Genomic DNA, 20,636 nt, shown 5'->3' with positions numbered 1-20,636 from the left:
ACAAGAAGCCTGACAGGGAGCATCACTGTACAGGACTTGGAGAGTAGTGTGAACATGCCAACAGCACAGCAACACGTGCCACAGTGTTAGTCAGAAATCAATGGGAGTCAACTCAACTTTTGACTGAGAATCTAGTATACATTAAAACAGATAAAGAAACTTCCTATTTCTAGTATAGTCATGAGTATACTAAATATTTTAAAAATAAACCTTTAGAACATAAAATTAATCATTAGCCATTCATTTCTTTTACAAAGTTGGTATCCATCTATTTATCTAGGTACTTCTTAAGTTTTATCTTTTTGAGACAGCCCAGATCGGCATTGAGTGTTATGTAAACAGCTATATCCCTGGCCCTCTGATGCTCTTGCCTACACCTTATAAATGCTGGGATAATAGGTGTGTGCCATAACCCCCAGCCTGATTTATTTAATTTTGCAGCAGGATCTCCCCATGTAAAACAGACTGGCCACAAACTCTTCATTTTCCTACTTCCTGAATGCTAGAATTACATGTATACAATGCCAATCCTGGCTCTAAAATTAATTTTAAAAATGACAGCTGTATGCGACGGTACAGCCTTTTAAATCTAAAATTTAGAAAGTTGAAGGAAAAAGGATCACGAGTTAACTCCAATCTGGGACATAATATGGACACTCTGTCTCCTAAACACAGTAAATGAAAAATGAGTATATCTGTAAAGAAAAGAACTCCAGTCTCAAGATGGGCAATCCTTACATGTGTGTACATGTGGAGGGAGTAAGGTGATGATAGTCAAGGTAGGTAACCGTCATATATGTGCACATGTGTAGAGGTAGGTAATTCCTACATATGTGTGTATGTGTAGGTAGTAAGGTGATAATAGCAGAAGTGTTACTGTTTTGTTAAAAATACCTGATTATCTAGAAAATGTTCTGGACATTAACTATATAACTAAGGTAATAATAATTATAGGATATACCCAGAACATTAACAGGATAGTTACTATACCATATAAACATATTTGTATAATGCAACAACAAATATTATATGCCTCAAATTCAAAGAAACAATTTTCAAATTTGTTTGTGTCAAATATAATTTCAACTTTTCTAAAAATTATGTTGTTTTCACTTAAGAGAATTGCAAGATAAAATGGTAGGTCACTTTCCAGAAATGTTGGGAGGTGCTGGGTTCTAACCCCAGTACCATGAAAGAGGAATGTAAGGAGAGGGAAAGGTAGAAAAAAGTTACCCTAAAAATGATAATAAATAAGCATCATGAATGCATTAGGCTGCTTTATTAATTTAGAAGGAAGATTTAATTATCTTTGGTATGACAGTATTTCTGTATAAAGCAGTTCTGTTGAATTAAAAAGATTGTATCATTTAAAAGAACTGACCTTATTCAAAAATAACAATATATAGACATATCCAAGCTGCTACCAATATAACAATGTACAAATATAGACATAGCTGAGAGAAAGTGAGACCCTGCTAATATAGGCCATGACTACTATTAACCAAAAGCCCTATCAAATGAGTAGTATCATTATACCTGAAGAGTTATTTTTAAATACTCATTATTTGAAATCACAAGAACAAAGATCAAAACCTAAATTTCCTCAAAATGTTAGGGGAAAATATAATTCTCAACAATGAAGACAATTTGCACTAGTATGTATGGATACATGATGAGATACACTTCCTTAAGGACATCTGGACAACTTATTAGGAATTTAGAACTTCCCTTAATTAATTCTTATATGAAAAAAATAACAGAAACAAAACTAAAACAGGCAGCACTGTTTATCTATAAATGAACATGCAACAAATTAGAATCTTGACATAATTATTTCCTTTTAGCTATAAAATTCTATTGCTATGAGATAGCTTCTATTTTCAATGGCTACCAGAGTTAAACAATGCTTTGTTGATTTTAAAATTCAAAAATCTCAAGCGGTTAGCTTTACATTGTTTTTTTCAGATCTTTGCTATTCCATAAAACAACATTTTAAAGGTATGTCTCTAAAGAACAGAGTGTGAACGGTTATTTATCATGAGACAAAGACATGAACTATGATCCAATATCTTCCTACCATATTCAACAACTTATGTAATCAAGTTTGGTAATTCCACCAGGGTTTTCTTGTTTTTCTATTACTGCATGGACACTAGAATGAGTGTAATGCAAATTCCCAGTATGCCTTGCTGCTGCTGTGCACAGTGACGTTCAAATCATGGGCATCAATAGAAAGGTGCATATTCCTATAACAAGAGACTCCCTAAATACATTTTCAAACTCAGAATTATGACCTATTAACAACAATAGATGAAGTATTAAAAAGTTCTTGGGAAATTAATAAATGTGGGCTTGAGCTTATGTAGTTTTGGAGGAATTATTTGGGCATAGGTTAATCAGAGAGAAATATCTTTCAAGAGAAAGATAGTTTATGTCACTGAGTCACACTAATATTCAGTCACTCTTCTAATAAATATATATTAATTTCATATGATGTACTATGTATAATGCACACTAATAGAACTTTTGGTCAAAGTCACAAACCTGATAAGATATAAAAAAAAAAACATATAATCCTAAAAACAAGGACTTGAAAAATAAGGGGAAAAAACTGAAGAAGGCTGTAGTCAAGGCGTAGAATAAGAAACAACAGTATAATCACATACTTAAAAAGCAGCAAGAAGTGACTGTAGATACACAGGCACACAGAAGGGGGGAGAGGGAGGGAGGGGAGGACAGGGAGACAGGGAGAGGTGGGGGAGGGGTGGAAGATAAAGGAGAGGGAAGGAGGAAAGGAGACAGAGGGAGGGAGGGAGAGAGGGAGGGAGAATGACAAAGAACAAACAAATGACAGGCTTTCAGTATAGGAAACATTACTCCAGTAAAGTGAGGGAGTGAGGGAGACTGGGGTCAGTCTAGAGAGGGAGAAGGCTTAGGATATGATGGTATGAAGGAAGCAATTCATAAAAATAAGCAGTCAGACAGACATGGTAATCAAATGGATATGGAATAGGTAGGCCTATAATCCAGAAATTGGCATAGAAAGATGATACCAAGGTGGGGGCCAGCTACAAAAAGTGACATCTTGCCCCTCAAAACATATACAACAGACGCAACAGCAAATATACTTTTGAAAACTAATATAAGTAAAAGAAAAGAAGGCACAGTCTCAAAGTAGCTCGAAGAGGTAGTAGAATAGGATGAATGTATTTATTAAGGAACATTAAACATCAATTTGTAAAGAAAAAATATAACATGTATAAAAATCTGATGCAGAAAAATCACCAAGGACTTAAGAGAGTACAGTTAAAATCCTACAAGTGCTAGAGAAAAAATCCAAGTTGTCAGCATAGAGAGATAATAACAGGAAATTAAGAGGTTTTTTTTTTTGGGGGGGGGGGGTGGAAAATAGGCAGTTGAATTTCAAAGAACCATAACGTACAACACAGGTTGCTGGGTGAGGAAAGTCATCATCAGGATACCCAGCTGCAACCGAAGGCCACAATTATCACTGGAGTGAGGGGATAATCTTAGGAATGCAGTAGAGACACATACTATATGGGTAACCAACCAGTGTCTCATTGGATTTAAGTCCTACTCCTCAGCAAGAAATGCATGCCTGATACTGTAAATCTGCCCAACACGCTGAGGTTGGGGAGCTCACAGGCCCTGAGGATAAACCTACCACTGTTCTGCTAAAAAACGGACAGAATATGAAACTACCCTCTAATTTTGTATCTCCATGGTCATAGATTAGTGTACTTCTCACACCTCTTCAAGAAGTTTCTTTGTATAGTGGTCAGTGGTTATTGCACAAAATCACAACTGGTCAATGTGCAGAATATAAGTACCAGTGGAGTCTGAGGGACACATGGGCCATTTACATCACTCCTCCCCACCCCAGAGTATCAGGAACAATCACCAAGAAAGGAGGATGGAAAGGCTGTTGAGTCAGAAATGGGGAGGACCAAGAGAAACACTGTCTCTGGGACATTCTGATACTCAACAGCACTCAAACAGCAGAGGTGATTGCCTGCAAAAGGTCCTGCTAGTCCCCATTCCACCATGGAGCAGGGAGGTGTTCACTAGCCCCACCCTCACTTGAGGAACTATTTATTGATAGTTTTTAGGAGAGAGAGAGAGTCAGTTTTTTTTTTCAAAGCTGTGGCTCCCTGTAGGTTGACCATTCTCTAGTGAAAATATGAACCACACAAAATAAGCTTGGTAAGTTCTAAGAACAAAGAGAAGCCAGCTGGTAGTGGTGCATGCCTTTAATCCCAGCACTTGGAAGGTAGAGGACCAGGGCTGGCCTGGTCTACAAAGATGGTTCTAGAGACAGAGAGACACAGAGACAGAGAGAGAGACACAGAGACAGACACAGAGAGTGGGAAAGACAGAGACAAAGAGAGGAAAAGGGGAGGGAAAGAGAAAGGAGAGAGGGAAAGAGGAGTGAGACAGAGAGACAGACAGACAGATGACAGACAGACAGACAGACAGAGAACACGGTTGGAAGGATACAGTGGCTGAGGGGTGGATCTCGGAAAGCCTGAGGTAGATAAGTAAGATCAAAATATAATATATACATGTATAAAATTCTCAAAGAATAAATAAAATAACCTTTTGTGATTTTTAAATATTTTTTATTAATTTATTCAGATTACATCTAAATTTTTAATCCCTTGCTTGTCTTCTCCCGTTCCTCCCTCCCTTTAAAGGTAGTTGAGAGAGTGCAGGTTACTGGCTGTGGATGTATTTACTAAGGACTCTGAGAGCTACTTTCCAGATAAGGCATCTCTGAGAACAATCTCTGCCCCACACAGGGATTTCATTCTTTACGAGGACTGCTAGCTTTCCCAGAATCCTTTCTTCAGTCAGGGTCCTAGTCATGGCCATATCTAATCCTTCGCATACTCTTCTCACAGTCTGAAGACGCCGTCAGCACACTGGTCTAGAGCAGGCCGGAACCTTTCCAGGGTCCTTATTTAGCTCAGGAATAAAACAATTGGGTATAACCTTAGGCTATTTTAAGCTTAATCACTTACATTTAAGCATCTCTGCAATTGCCTATCTTGCCTATCACGATAAAGGCAGGTTTCATACACCCACACAGCCCTGGTACCTTTTTCCTTAATCTTCATGTCCTGAACTTCGTTCTGGCCTACTGATTCCTAATTCTATACTGAGCTGCTAACAAGTGTCTTCTTTTTTAAAATTTAAATCTATTATAATTTATTCAGACTGCATGCTGAATGTTATCCCCTTGCTTGTGTCTTCCCTTTCTCACCCTCCCCCCGTTTCCAGCACTACTCCCCTCACCTAGAACTCTAACAGAAGGGGCCCTCCTCCCCCACCATATGGCCACAGCCTATCAGATCTCATCCTGATAGCTTGCTTCCCATTACTCAGGCTTCCCCATCAAGGGAAAGTGATCAAATCCGGGGCACCAGGGTTCATGTATGAGGCAGTTCGCAACTCTCCCCACAGCTGCGGAGAATGAACTGTCCATTGGCTACATCTGACCAGGGGGTCTAGGTGTGCTGCATGCATTGTCCTTGGTTGGTCCAACAGTTTGTGCAGGGCCGTCCCCTGTGTCCAGATCCGCTAACCTTGATAGTTTCCTTGTGGGGCTTAGGAACCCTCTGGGTCCTTCCATTCTTCATGTTTCCATAGCACTCTCAGTGCTCCACTTGGAGTCCAGGAGGGAGTCCCAGCATCTGTCCCAATCCTCCACTGAGGAGAGTCTCTCAGAGGACATATATGCTGGGCTAATATCTGCTTATAAGTGAGTACCATGCATGTCTTTCTGGGACTGGGTTACCTCACTCACGATGTAAAAACCTATATGCCACAAAATTTGAAAATCTAAATGAAATGGACTGTTTTCTTGATAGATTCCATTTGCCAAAGTTGAATCAAGATCAGGTAAACAAATTAAATAGTCCTATTTCTCCTGAGGAAATAGAAGCAGTCATCAAAAGTCTCCCAAACAACAACAACAAAAAAAGCCCAGGGCTAGATGGTTTCAGCACAGAATTCTACCAAACCTTCAAAGAAGAGCTAATACTGATATTATTCAAACTACTCCACAAAATAGAAACAGAAGGAACATTACCAAACTCATTCTATGAGGTCACAGTCACCTTGATACCTAAACCTCACAAAAATGCAACAAAGAGAGATTCAGACCAATTTCTCTTATGAACTTTGAGACAAAAAATTTCAATAAAACACTTACAAACTGAATCCAAGAACACATAAAAAAATATCCTTCACAATGACCAAGTAGGCTTCATCCCAGGCATGTGGGGTGGTTCAACACACAGAAATCATCAATGTAATCCACCATATAAACAAGTGAAAGAAAAGGCTACATGACCATCTCTTTAGATGCCAGAAAAGTATTTGACAACATCCACCATCCGATCATGTTTAAAGTCTTGGAGAGATAAGAATACAAGGCACATACCTAAACACAATAAACATAATACAGCAAGCCGATAGCCAACATCAAACTAAAAGGAGAGAAACTCAAAGAAATTCCACTAAAATCAGGGACTAGACAAGGCTGTCCACTTTATGTCTCTTCAATATTGTACTTGAAGTTCTAGCTAGAGCAACAAGACAACAAAAGAGGATCAAGTCGATCCACATCTGAAAGGAAAAAGTCAAAGTATTGCTATTTGCAGATGATATGAGAGTATACAAAAGTGACCCCAAAACTCCACCACAGAACTCCTACAGCTGATACACATCTTCAACCAAGTGGCTAGATAATTCAAGTGGATTAATTTAAAAAATCACTAGCCCAGTCCTCCCTCCCCCTGTATACAAATAATAAATGGCTAAGAAAAAAAATTAGGAAAACTACTACCCTTCACAATAGCTACAAATAATATAAAGTATCTTGGTGTAACTCTAGCCAAGCAAGTAAAAGACTTGTATGAAAAAAAAATTCAAGTCTCTAAAGAAAGAAATTGAAGAAGCTATCAGAAGACAGAAAGATCTGCCATTCTCGAGGACAGGACGATCAACAAAGTAAAAATGGCCATCTCACCACAAACAATCTACAGATTCAATGTAATCCCTATCAAAATACCAAAAGCTTCTTTTAAATACCAGCTTTCCTGTAATGGCTTCTACAGAGTCTTGCCTTAAATAACTACTCATCTGCAGTCTCAGGTCCAGTGGTGCTCACTGACTGAAGCTACATCCCACCCTGTGTTTCCGTACAGTCCATGGTCCTTTTTTTCTCTCTTAAGGGTGATGCTAACCTGTATCCTCCATTATCAGCACAAGCTGCTGACACCTAGCCACCTTCCCATCACTCTCTAAGTCAATAATACTTTGGGGGAACTTCCTGCTCTTCTGCCAGTGTTTTTATCCTAATCCCCAAGAGATTTCAAGACATACACATGCAGAAATTGTTAATAGCCTTGAATCATAATTCCTAGACTTTAATAAATGTATGGTCCTCGTTTTCCCTTTGTACATCAATACCATACATAATTCTGGGGAAATATTCTGGATCTTTGAACTCGACAAAAGTACTTCAAACTCAGAGACATTAAAGTTGAATACGTCAGCGTTTTAGATGTATCCGCTGCAATTTCAAATGTGCACATAATGTCTCTTGATCTTATCTGCTTCTCACTTCCCTTACTGCAAAATATCCCCAGCAGACCTTCCTCCCGACTTGATGGCCCCTCTTCTTCCTCAATGTCCACCGAGCTCAATGAGTGTTGGTTACACCCGTGTGGATGTAGGCGCATCCACTGAGGCAGGGGCCATTGACCACTCACTGCAGAGAAGTGACTCTCCCTCCTCTGCAGACATTGACTTCCCACAGCTTCCCGGACCTGAGAAGTCCTGGGAGTTTCTTTCCCTTCCACCCTGGAACATTTAAGGGCCTTGAATTTCTGTAGGTCCTGTGCTCCGGGTCAGAAGCGCAAGAGGTGCATCTTGTCTAAGGGATGATATTTCACACCTTTCATTCATCTTTCAGCTCAAATTCACATTTCGATCATTAGCTATGTCAGAAGTGCTCATAATTTGGTTCCCACAACAGATCTTCACTTGATATGATGCTTTTGGGTTTTGATTTTGCTCCACCCACCCATTTTGTCTCCCTCTACTCCATAACTACCTGTTTGATCATCTGTTTCTCTCCCACACATCAGTCAATGTCCCTTCTCACACAACTCTTCCTACTCAAGAACCTTAGTAGTTATTTCATGCCATAACTTGATCTTTCTCTGTTAGTACAGAGTGTACAGCTTGTGTAGCCTCTCCGGATTCATATGCCTGAAGAAAACTCACCCTTCCTCACTGAACATTCATCACTTGCCAGTCCTGTTCTCTAATGCTGGGTTATATAAACCTGTTTTTATGAAAGTACATAATGTACCTTGAGAAGGTCCTCCATACCCCACTATCCTCCATTATGGTCATCTCTCCCAGGTCCCGTTAATTCCTTTGTTCTGCTAGACAGTTCCACTTCCACTTTCAGGGCATTTGTGTTTGTGTGTATACACACACACATATTCATATATATATATATACATATATGTATGTGTGTGTATACACACACATACATACATACAAATACACATATATGTGTATATGAATATGTGTGTATGAGTTAAGTATATAAAATCTAGAATCAGGAAGGAGAGAAAACAATGTTTTCTTCAGGCAGAGTTAAATTTTTCAATATGATGCAATGCAGTTGTACAAATTTTCCTGCTAGTAACATAATTTCATTCCTTTTTATGGTGAAAAATAATTATATATATACATACATACATACATATATATGCATGTATATACACAAAAATGCACACATCACACACACACACACACACACACACACACACACACACAATTTCTGTAGCCTCCCCTGTGTTGTTGGATGTTTATGTTGGTTCTATAACTTAGCTATTATGAGTAGTGTGAAAATAAATGTTGATATGCAGATACCTCTGTGTTATGCTGCCTTGCCACTTGGGGTAAATAGCCAGGAGGTTAAAACTGGGTCATATGACAGGTCTATTCTTTGGTTGTTGGGTTTTTTTTTCTCATCATTATCTATACAGGTTTTTATGCATGCCGGGTTAGCTTGAGTGATATTTACCCTAATTTGTGCTAAAGGTTTCTACTCAGTGCTTTCAGAAGTTCCAAAAGTTAACCTGCTGCACAATAAGACAGGCTCATCTCCGCTGTCACTCCTTAGGTACAAGGCTGAGAGTTTTTCTTGAATCTTCCCCTAAAATTCCAGTTAGCAATATTTGCCAAGTATTATTAACTTCAATTTATTAAATCTTCTTTATATTTCTTCATCTGCCTTCATAGATGTATTTTTTCACGCATTTTTCCCTTTCAAACCAGCCATCCAGACATTCTTCAAAGTAACTATTTTAGGAAATAACTATACTACACTCAGTTCTAATCAAAACACTTCAAAATACATGTATTACCTACACTGATGACACTAACTTCATACCAGAATACACAAAGTCCTAAATAATGAGGAACTATTGTCTCATATTCATTGTACACTATTACTAACTTAAGAGAATGCCCCCGAAGCACTGAAGTAATATATTTATTACTTCAAAGACTTTGCTGTTATGTTTTTTAAACATCACTGACACCCTACCCTACTATGACATGAATCTGACTACTTCTTATTGTCTCCTAAATGGACCTTTACACAGAAATCCAACCATAGCTGCATTCTGTCAGTATCAGCGATTCCTCCGTGTATGCATGGCTGTGAGAAGAAATAATGTTAGAAAGTAAGTAGGGTTAGATGTATATTTTAAGAAGATGAAGGGTATTTTTTCAAATGAGGAATATGTTTTATCTGATGATATTAATGAAGGGTAACACAATATTCATTTTAAACATTTTTGCCTAAATGCTGATTATATTTTTAAATGCACAGAGAATATAGGGTAATAATGTGATGATCAGCGTTACTTGACAAGAAAGAAAAGAATTCCTATAATTAGTTATCATTTTTCTCCTGAAGTAGCACATTTACCAACAAGTCTCTGTTGTACCATCCCCAAAGAAACAAAAGTAACTTTTCCTGTAAAGTTTCCTAAGTGCATCTGTTCTCTGATCAAGCACTCAGGGACCAGGAGCTGATGTTCATGACTGATACCTTTACTTCATGTTTGATTCAGGAGCACTGCACGGATAATCATGACTGATACCTTTACTTCATGTTTGTTCCCTGCTTCTCCTACCTTGTCAATAGTGTTCTAAAGCATTAAAATAATACTTTACTTACTCCATTTCAAAACTTGTAGATATAATACATGCACACTATGGCCTTCTTAAACCTATTACTACAGTCATAGAAGGATTAGCAGATGAGAATACAAGCTTTCTCAAAATCTAAGCTAAAAACTTGGCCTCTTAGAGATAAGAGCTACTTTCCTCACATCGTGCAATATAAACACAACTTACCCTTTTTAAGGGACCAACTAAGCTAAAGAAAAACTGGGTATTTTAGTTCAAAAGCCATTCATTGCGGACAAGATGAAATGAATAAAATCTGAACTTTGTAGAATAAGATGACTATATTAACAGAAGTTGCAATATTCATGAAAATTAACTAAACTTCTGGGTACATTAGTGAGAAAAGGTAAGACTGATAACAAGAAAAAGCAATCAAGTGAGCAGAGCAGAATTCTCTACTGAAGAATTCTGAAGAGGTCTCTACAAAAGAATTAGAAAGAAGCATGTATGTGTTTACACATAGGAAGAAAACAGCATTTAAACTGATATTACAAGGACAAAATATATTCCTAGGAGAATCTTCATGCGAATGCCCAAAGCATAATTCAGCATGACACTCCCTATCTCTGAGATAGTTAAGGAAATGACTGGTGAACTGTTGACATTATGGAGGTTGGTGGAGATGCCATGGACATGAGGACAAGTCGTAGAGGCTTTGCTTGACAAAATTCCACAGATCTCCAGCCAATCACCACTGCCCTTAAGTATAAGGTATGGTGTAATTTTGCCTAAAAACTACTTTGAAATCTAATTTTTCTCCTAAAACTGCCTTTCTTTCTACTTCTCAGCCCTAATGAAATTCACACCAGAAACCTTTTTTTCCACAGAGAATGTTGCAAGAAGGCACCTGGCCAAAGGTTTGAGACAGTGAGATAGTTTTGGCCTGACCATTGTAATCAGCCAAGCAGAAACTGTTTGAAAAGAAAGTTAGGACTTTGACATAACAATACCTAGCTAGATATTGTTAGCCATAGAAAAGTGATATTTGTTTCTTTAGAATCTGCTTTGAGAACAATAGAAGGTGGGCTTAGAATCTCATGCTTTACGTATATTTTACAATAGAGGACCCCTTGAGAGTTAGCCTAGGCTTGGATAGCACACCTGTTGGATTGAGACTGGAAGTAAGTAGTTTTTTCTGTGTTAGTTTCAAGCCATGTTGCTATGAAAATCATGTAAACACAATGGCTTTAGCCTGGGGAAATTTATGATTAAAGTTCTCCAAGTATTGTTTAAGAACTACTAATCAGGTCATGCTGACCACTGTTTGGATATTGATTGCTTTTTGCTGTACGCTTTATTGTAAGTATACAAAATCATTTGTATTCCTTCGTTAGATTGTTTTCTTACTCTATTGATTTTTCAAGGCTCTACTGATTGAAAAATATGAGAAAGTCCTGAGTAAATTTTAATGTAAAATTTATAATGAAAATTTTATTTATATTATTCACTATATTTATTTATAATGAAAGTTTATAAGAAAATCTATAATGAAAAAACTGAATTTTGGTTTAAATAAAGTACTGGGGTTGGCCCAAGAAGAGAAGAAAAAAAGCAGAAGAAAAATAAAATTCCTCTGGGTTGGAAGACCTTTTAACTTGCACCGTATTTATGCCTGGGTTAATATTTTTCTCCTCCTTTCCTCAACCTCTCCTCAACAACTAGTTCCTCTGACTAGTTGTTCAACCAACAGTTGGTTTCCCTTACCAAACTGTTCACCATCTGCTCTATTCTCCCTACCATGTAACCATCAAGACTTTCTCTTCTTCTCTCTCTGATCATGCAGCTGGTCTGTAGGACAAAAGGTGGATATGGAATATTTCAAAGAAAAGTACTTGGAATACAGTGTTATAACAAAATGAAGGACAAGCTAGAATGGGAGAATTAAATGTGGAGAGAGTGTGAGTTAGCAAGGTAAAGAAAAGATTATGAGGAGGGACAACCAACACTAAGGGCTTTTAGAAAACCCATATGGCAACCGCTACTGTAGAAGCTTCCTAAAACATATACATAGGTGAAAGGAATTTAAATGGAGTTAGCATATAAAGGGGAAAAGCATTCCTCAATTAGAAATCATATGCCATCAAGTAAAACCTCCTGTATCAGGAATGGGTTATACCTTGTTGAGTCACTGCCCTTAGGAGTCCCAAAGATTTCACAAATATCACAGGCTTATTGACAAACCCATTGGTTAATCTCTACAACCTAATGGTAAGACTCTGTTGTTAAAGACTCCATTTATTTATCAACATTGGGAAATTAAGTCCAACTAGAAATTCATCCCTACTGACTAGCATTCACATTTCTAGAAGGTAACTTGTACACTACTGGAGGTGAAAAGTAATCATCTATATCCCTCATCTACAAACCCTAAGATTCATAAATAAAGCTTACTTGTAGATTTGCCCACTAGTGCAATAGTGGTGCAAATGTCTTGGGGGCAGCCGACTACTTCTTGATTGGATTTAAGACCCACTCCATGAGATGAAACCCACACCCGAGAAGAATCTGAGACTAGAGAGGTGAATGGTCCCTAGGGGAAAATGTAATACTACTATTTTGCTAAGTAACACAGCAATAAGATGATTTCTAATGATATAGTAACATACTCCTTAATTCAGTGCATTGCTGAACCCTTACAGAGAAGCTTCTTCTTGTGATAGATGGTAATTAATTAGCCCAGAAATGCACAACTTGACAATGTACACAGAGTGGTTGACTTTGAAAGACTAATCCCTAAGTGCTATATCCTAATCACAGCTCTCTTCTCAAGGCTTAGGGATCTCTATGGAAACAAAGGCACAAAGGCTGTAGGACCCAGGGAGGATGCATGACTCTAAGGGAATAGCATCTTCCGGACACAATGGGACTCAGACACATATGAACTCAAAGAATATAAGAGAATTCACAAGATATGAACAGTTTCAAACCAGACAAAATTCTGACACTGAGAAAGGAAAGTGGACACAAAGGCCCTTGTGTGTTCTGCTACTAAGACAAAGGAAAATGCCTTGACACATCTAAAACAGACATGTGCATATTTGCTAGCAATACTGTAGACAAAAATTCATCTTCAAATACAGATATAGTGTTATATTTTAATATACACATTAATGATCTCATGTTTCTTTACCACAGACTAAAAGAAAGTATAGAAAGAGACTTCATGAACTTCTCTTTTGAAGTAAGACAGTTAGGTAGGAATTGAGAATTTAGAAATTGACAGCCAATCTAGAGCTAATTAATGAATCTATACTAGTGAACTGAAAAACTAAAAATAGGAGGCAAAAAAAATTACTTGCTAACTAAATCTAAGAACAATACAAAATATAAAATCTAGCAGGTGTCACATGATTTTCACTTAAAACAAAATAAAGAGAAATCAAAGTAAATAGAAAGAGCTTTAACATGGAGGTTTCAGTCAGTGAAGCCAAGAGCCTATAGAAGAGACCTAGCAAGAGTTCAGGATACAGGTATACAAGTATATTTTCACATTTTGCAAGGTAAATCTGTAAGTGTTGCTAACAAGAAATTTCAGGAAATGTACAACAATGAAAAGGAACGTACAAAGAAACAATTACTATTAAGCAAAATAAAAGACTAAAGAATGTAAAAGAAAACTGAAGTTAACAGGAGTCACCTGAATATTTAATTTACAAAATAACAAATTTCTATTCAATAAATACATATTGAAAGACATCAAATGGACTGTTAGGGTTTATTATCAAAGTTTTCTTTTGAGTTTTCTTCCATTTGTGTATAATTTCAAACCCAAAAATTTTACCCATTAGTTTTTAAATATATTTTTTAGAAGTCTGCATATCACTTCAATTCCTAACTAATTAAATAGGAATAAAGGAGGTTACAAATATTGTAACATGTAAATTTTTTTTTTACTCTGGTGAACACATCACCATGCTACTGCCAAGATTCCCTTCTTTGCCTAACTAGACTGAAAGTGTTAATAATGAACTGGTCAAAAATCCAACTACCTCCTCCAAGGGTGGATCAGTAAATATTCTGGAATAGAGGGCAGACTGTGCCTGTTTCTTTTAAGTTATCCTTTCATGCCTATGTGCATGTATGCACAACCAACACACACACTCATGCACACGGGCACACACACACACACACACACACACACACACACACACACACACACACACATGCGTGAATACCATAAAGACATTGAAGAAGAAGGGGAATTTATTTGGAAGTAGAAGGAATTTGGAAGAGCAGGAGCAGTATAAGAGAAGATGGGGTAAGCCATATAATCAGAATTCACTATACATGTATGAAATTGTGGAAAAATAGTTATTATACAGTAAGTAAAATATCATTAATAACAAAAGTAACCCAAGCTACAAATGGCCTTAGGAACTTTATGAATATTGGACACCTTCTTTCTTCTCCTTGTAGTAATATCCACAGTCTGCTAACAGCCAGGCAAGCAGTATTTCCCTCTAAAGTAAGTTGAATATGTTTACGTATTAGACTTATTCTACCCATAATTCACTAGAAAATTCCTTCTTCAGAATAAGTTATAAAAAGATTGAAATAAAAAAGAGTAGTCTCATAGATTAAGCATTCTTATAGAGCCAAGCTTATCTACAATGGAGGAGTAGATCATCTGTCTTTGATTAAGTAACTACAGACAAATCAGGACAATACACTTCAAGTTAGTCTCCTCTTGAGAAACAAAGAAGTAGGAACACAGATTTTGAAGATGTACAAATAAGCCAGTGTTATTTACGTATCAGATTAGGAAGTTGGTGAAGAAAGGTGGCATCAATTGTAATACTGTTGCTCTTTTTTGTAGTAAAGTGCACTTAGTTCCTAATCAAATGATTTTTCATATTTCACTAATCACCACGCATATACATAAACAAAGCTAAAAGGGAATTACACCACATAGACAGGAGCATGCAACTCTACACACAGACTCAAGTGTAAGAAAATGATACCTTCCGTGCCTGTGATGGTGCCCACTGGTCTGACTGTGTCTGGAGCGAGGTAGAGTGAGAAAATGACTGCAAGCGTGGCAGAAACAAGAATAAAATGAGACTCGGGAAAGAGGAGGAAAGGTACAGCTCAGTTCTAAAAGTTTGAATCAAACAGACATCAGATAGTAAGCAAAACAAAGCAAAATTGCTATTGAAAAGCTTGGCCATCTTCTTGATGCCCATTAGAATACAGCAGTATAAAGGGTAAAATAAAGCAGATATTCTAAAAATAAAGTGCAACAAAATATAACATTTAGATATTTTAATTAAATGATAAAATTAACTGGTTATTACTCCAATATATTGAGCACCATTTAGCAAATGTTAGACTACAAAGATGTTTCCATTTTTTTTTAGGAGAAAAGATGAGAGGAAGAAAAATAATAAAATAATCAGCAAATTTAAAGACACAGATGTGTCCTACAGTTCCTAGGACATTTCACGAGGTTTTATTGTTTTTCAATAATACTAAAAAAAGAAGTGGCTTTAAGTTTCATTTAATAAATAACAACTCAATTTACAAACTTATTGTGCTTACTAAATGTATCGAATACTATATATTTTTCATTTGCTATATTTTGCATTTATTACATGCTATTGGCTTGGTTGCGTTTCAGCCTCCTTACGATTGTAAACAGTCAGGTCAACAATGACAAACCTTCCAAGCGATCTGAAATTGAATTTTTGTGTGGTACTAATTGAAAATTCTCCTTCTTAGAGTATTAATTTCCCAAACAGTTATGGCAAGTGATCATTAACTTTCAGAGAACGATGCTAAGAAACCTAGAACTCTTTCAGCATTCGTAATTCCATCTCTAACCCTAGAGTTACACACACGCACACGCACGCGCGCACTGCTCTTTTTCTTGTTATTCATGGCTGACCTGGTGACCCTGCTGCAAGCGCGACCTTTCTCCCTTCGTTACCCTGGCTGTCCCCTCTCCAGCTACTGCATATTTCTCACTTTCTTTTCGTTTAGAGAACACACTGTCTTTCCCTTAACTTTGCTCTTTCTTTAAGTTACACAGCATCTTAAGAACTCTTCCCGACGTTACCTGCAGGTGTGCCATGTACACCGTCCAGGAGGACGCCTGTTAACTATGAGGCACGTACCTTGTCCCTTCCACAGCCAATGCTATATTTGTGGGTGGGGCTGGCAGTGGAGCAGGCAACTCCCTAATGACACTGTTGTTACTACTATTAGAGGGAGACCACTTCTTGTTTTAAAGCAAATTGTAGAATCAATATATCAAAGTGAAATAAAATCAGGATGGCTCTTGCTGAAAAAGGAGTAGGAAGCCCATCCCCCACTCATTTGTACTTACAATTATCTGCTGTAACAGCCACTTGGGTTCCTATTTTTTACTTCTCCTTGGGCTAAAGTGGGACTGTGGCTATTTCTCACATTCAAGTGGTTATTTAAGTTTTTACTTAACAAATTAAGTTTTAAAGCATCAGAATTTAATAATTTCATAACACTCAGATTTGTCCTGAGATTGCTTGCCTCAGGTCTCTGCACCTAATGGAACACGGTTCCTACCTGCGGATCCTGCCCCTCCTACGGCTCAGTTCATGCTTCCTTTTTACAGAATCTCTCCAAACTGCCTCCAGCCTTCACCTCACTTCTTCTTCTTCTTCTTTTTTTTAAGGTTATTTATTATGTTGTATACAGTGCTCTGCCTGCATGTACACCTACAGGCCAGAAGAGGGCATCAGATCACATTATAGATGTTTGTGAGCCACCATGTGGTTGCTGGGAATTGAACTTAGGACCTCTGGAAGAGCAGTCACTGCCCTTAACCTCTGAGCCATCCACCTCACTTCTTATACACCATGGCTCTGCCTTTCATCTAGATAAAGCAGACTGCCCATCACGCTCTATGTGCACTATGTGGCTTCCTGATCCCACGTTCCTGCCTCTCACCCTGCTAGGAATGCCTGTTTTTCCAAGGCTGTCTCCACTTCTTTCCTTTGAAAGTTCTACCCATCTTAAAGTCCATATTCTCTTTGAAGTCTTTCCAATAAACTCAAATAAGTAATTTTCTTTTGGACTGCGCTTTTTGTTCTAACATCATTAGCCTCAATCTCTCAGCATCTTACTTTCTATAACTAGTAAATGTATATATAATGCTGTCCACCAAACCAAGATATTCTCTCCTCTCTCCCCCTCTCCTCCTCATCCCCTCTCTCTGTCTCGCGTGACAGGGTTTCTCAGTGTAGTCTTGGCTGTACTGGATTCGCTCTGTAGATCCAGCTGGCCTCGAACTCACAGAGATCCACCTGCCTCTGCCTCCCAAGTGCTGGGATTAAAGGTGTGCACCACTATATCCAGCATCTGTACACAACAGATTCTCCACTAAATACTTATAAGATATGAAAATGGCATACATAAAGGGTCTGAGGTACATTAAGGATTTATATATTACGGCAGATTCTCTTTTTATTATATAAGCCTATTATATGAATGCACAGAGAAAAGTTTTATAGTTTATCTTCTGGCACTTAAGCAGAAGACAGGAAAGAACATGGGGACACGAAAAAGAAAGGAAAGCCCTCCTCTGGGAATCTGTGAAAGACTGCCAACTGGGAAGCAAGAATCCCAATACGATCAATATTTATGGTAAAGGTGTTAACATGAAACAATACTCTTTACTTAGATAGATGTCTTACGTCCTGGCACTGAGCCATCCAAGGCCTAAATGCACGTGACCACTACAGGGCTCATGCCTTCCCGGGACATTCTGAGGTGCTCTAACAAGACACAGCTACTTTTGTTGCTGTAAGGTTACACTACTGCTCTGAACCACTGCAGTCTCATCCTTTGTCATCCCAACAGGATTCCTTCGGGAAGCACCCTGAGATCTCAGTGAGACCCATTGCCAAGCCTTTGAAGACAGGAACTTCAAAATTCACTAAAATGGCATAAATGCCTTTTATACAAGCAGTGAAAGCTAACTCCATCTCTGAGAAGTCCACACCCAGGCTCTCGAGTCTTTACCTCCGAGCGCCTTTCTGTTTCCTCACCTTTGTACTTAAGTACTACATTAGAAGGCTAACCTGATTAATCTTTAAATTCTTCTCTATGCCAAAACCATACACCTCCATTTGAATAGAGCTGAGGTACCTAAAAGACCTCAGGGTAGCCTCCTGCTTCTGAAGAGTCTTCCCACCCCACTACCGCTGACAGACCCATTTAATTTGTGATGCTAAAATCATATTTATTGGAATGAAAAACATCCAATATAAAGATACACTGCATATGTTGTGATGTTACCAAAATATTATAAAATACTCTTCACACATTTTAATAGAAAATTAACTCCCATGACCAAACCCTTTAGAAATGTTTCTTGTTCTGAAACCACATCGGCATATCCCATTGCAAGTATGCTCCTAGCTGTAGCAGTCACCAGGGTTACTAAAGAAACAATAGTTAGTAGTTTTACCAAAAAAACAGTGAGTCAAAGGTGCAAGGGGACAGGGTGAAAAATAAAAGGAATCCATTACAATGAGTTATTTTAACTAGTAGTCTCTGTGTAAGTGCAAATTTGCATTACTTATAAAGACTTTTTCACAACAGAACACAATTTTTACTAATGAGGACAGAACGAGACAGGTATAGCATCAAAGACCCAATAAAGGGGTACATAATTTTTAAACATTACCTATAAAAAAATATGATGCTATAGCTCATGCATCTGCCATTGAAGTTCAACAAAGAACTGTAATTTAATGCAAACAGCAACATAGCCCATGGAATATGGTGAGTGCAGAAAGGTCTGTCTTCACATACGTTTTCCAACATGCTGCTTCATACCAAACTCCATAGTCTGTAGATGTGCCCTACTCTTAGTGCCTGGATAACATTCCTGCTCCTCAAAGTCGAGCACAGGTCCTTCTATACATTTTCATAATGGCTGAATTAACTGATTTCTCATCCTTTTTATTTTTGTTTGTTTGCTTGTTGTAATTTTTGCTATTTCAGGTTAGCTGTTAATCCATTAAACATAAAACATTTGCAACTCAAAGTTTCCTTAATGTAATGTGTATATCACATTTTTCATTCCACACTATAAAATTTTCTTTTTTGTTTTTTAGACTGTGTTATGTAGTTTAGTCTTTCATTGAACTAGCTATGTAGCCAAGGCTGCTTTCCAGCTCCTGATCCTCCTGCCACCTCCTGCCGACTAGGACTACACTCAACTAACAATACAAACTTTTTATATACTGTGGCTTCGTGCTATGCTCTGTGATAACTGGCTGTCTGAGGAGAAATATAAACCTTTCATTGGAGGCACTGTATAAGTTATTTTGGATAATTCTATATAAGACATTTTATAAATACAGAAGCCAAATGCTTGGTTTCCCCCAAACATATTTCAATCCTAAATACAAATCCAAGAACACTTGGTTCCAAATCCTATGAAAAAGAATACATTCAATTAAACAAATTTCAAATTCAATGAATCAGATTTTACTAACAGGAATGATGTGTACATCTTCTAAAATCCCTGAATTACACTACTTCATAACACAAAGAATAGTCTTTCATTGTCTTTCATTGTCCTTTTAATATGTACAGTAGTTATTGATTCTTGTGTTAGTCAAAGTTTGGACATGATGACAAAATATTTGATCTATCCTATTTCAGGGAGGAAAAAGTGAAACAGTTTCAGAAACATTACTCCACCATGAAAGAGATAGCGAGGTGGAAAGCAGCTCATCTCCTGCTAGCCAGAAAACAGAAACGATGCCTACATTAGCTGCAGTCCCCATCTTACTTTTCCTCTAGCTGAGTCCACGCCCACTGGGAAGCCACCCAAACTACATTCAAGACAAGTCTCTTACTCTTACTTTACCTTTTTCCTGGAAATTCCTCAGAAAGACACAAAACTGAACTTTATGAATCACCTAGACACTTCCAAATCCTAATTAAATTGAGCAGATTCACAACTCTATGAGATGATATTCATAAGAATAAAACAAGAGTTGTTTCCCATCTTAAAAAGGACATTCTGGTATACTTGATCATTGAAAATCCTTAAAAATGTGAGACTAGAACAGACATAAGAGAGAATATTATACAATGAATTACACTTCTTGTATTAATGAATGAACTGCACTAATAATCAAAATCATCCTAGAAACACTCTCTATTGTTTGGTTTATATTGAAATGAAAACTCTATTTTTCATATGTTTAAAATGACTTAAGACGGGGCCCAACAAAGAGCGACTGTGATTTGAACACCCACACCCTTCCATATAAAACTGAAATGAAATCACATGGATCTATATTCTTCAGAATTTCTGAGACAAACATTTGAACGTT

The 20,636-nt window shown here is 37.5% G+C and overlaps 1 protein-coding gene across 17 annotated transcripts in view; it reads right to left on the bottom strand.

The window, feature by feature from the left end:
• Rims2 (regulating synaptic membrane exocytosis 2) overlaps nucleotides 1-20,636 on the bottom strand; it is a 455,960-nt gene that overhangs the window by 157,613 nt on the left and 277,711 nt on the right. For 6 of the 17 annotated variants that reach the window (XM_051159511.1, XM_051159508.1, XM_051159509.1 and 3 more), the window contains one exon: nucleotides 15,267-15,332. The exons of the other annotated variants lie outside the window; for them this stretch is intronic. In XM_051159511.1, coding sequence (XP_051015468.1) covers nucleotides 15,267-15,332 — 66 coding nt within the window. The remainder of the gene's footprint in view (nucleotides 1-15,266; nucleotides 15,333-20,636) is intronic. 17 annotated transcript variants of the gene reach the window in all.

The sequence above is a fragment of the Acomys russatus genome, chromosome 17 (genome assembly GCF_903995435.1).
Source record: "Acomys russatus chromosome 17, mAcoRus1.1, whole genome shotgun sequence".
Classification (NCBI taxonomy): Eukaryota; Metazoa; Chordata; class Mammalia; order Rodentia; family Muridae; genus Acomys; species Acomys russatus.
The sequence above is the reverse complement of the archived record's forward strand: the minus strand, read 5'-3'. Positions and strand labels throughout refer to the sequence as shown.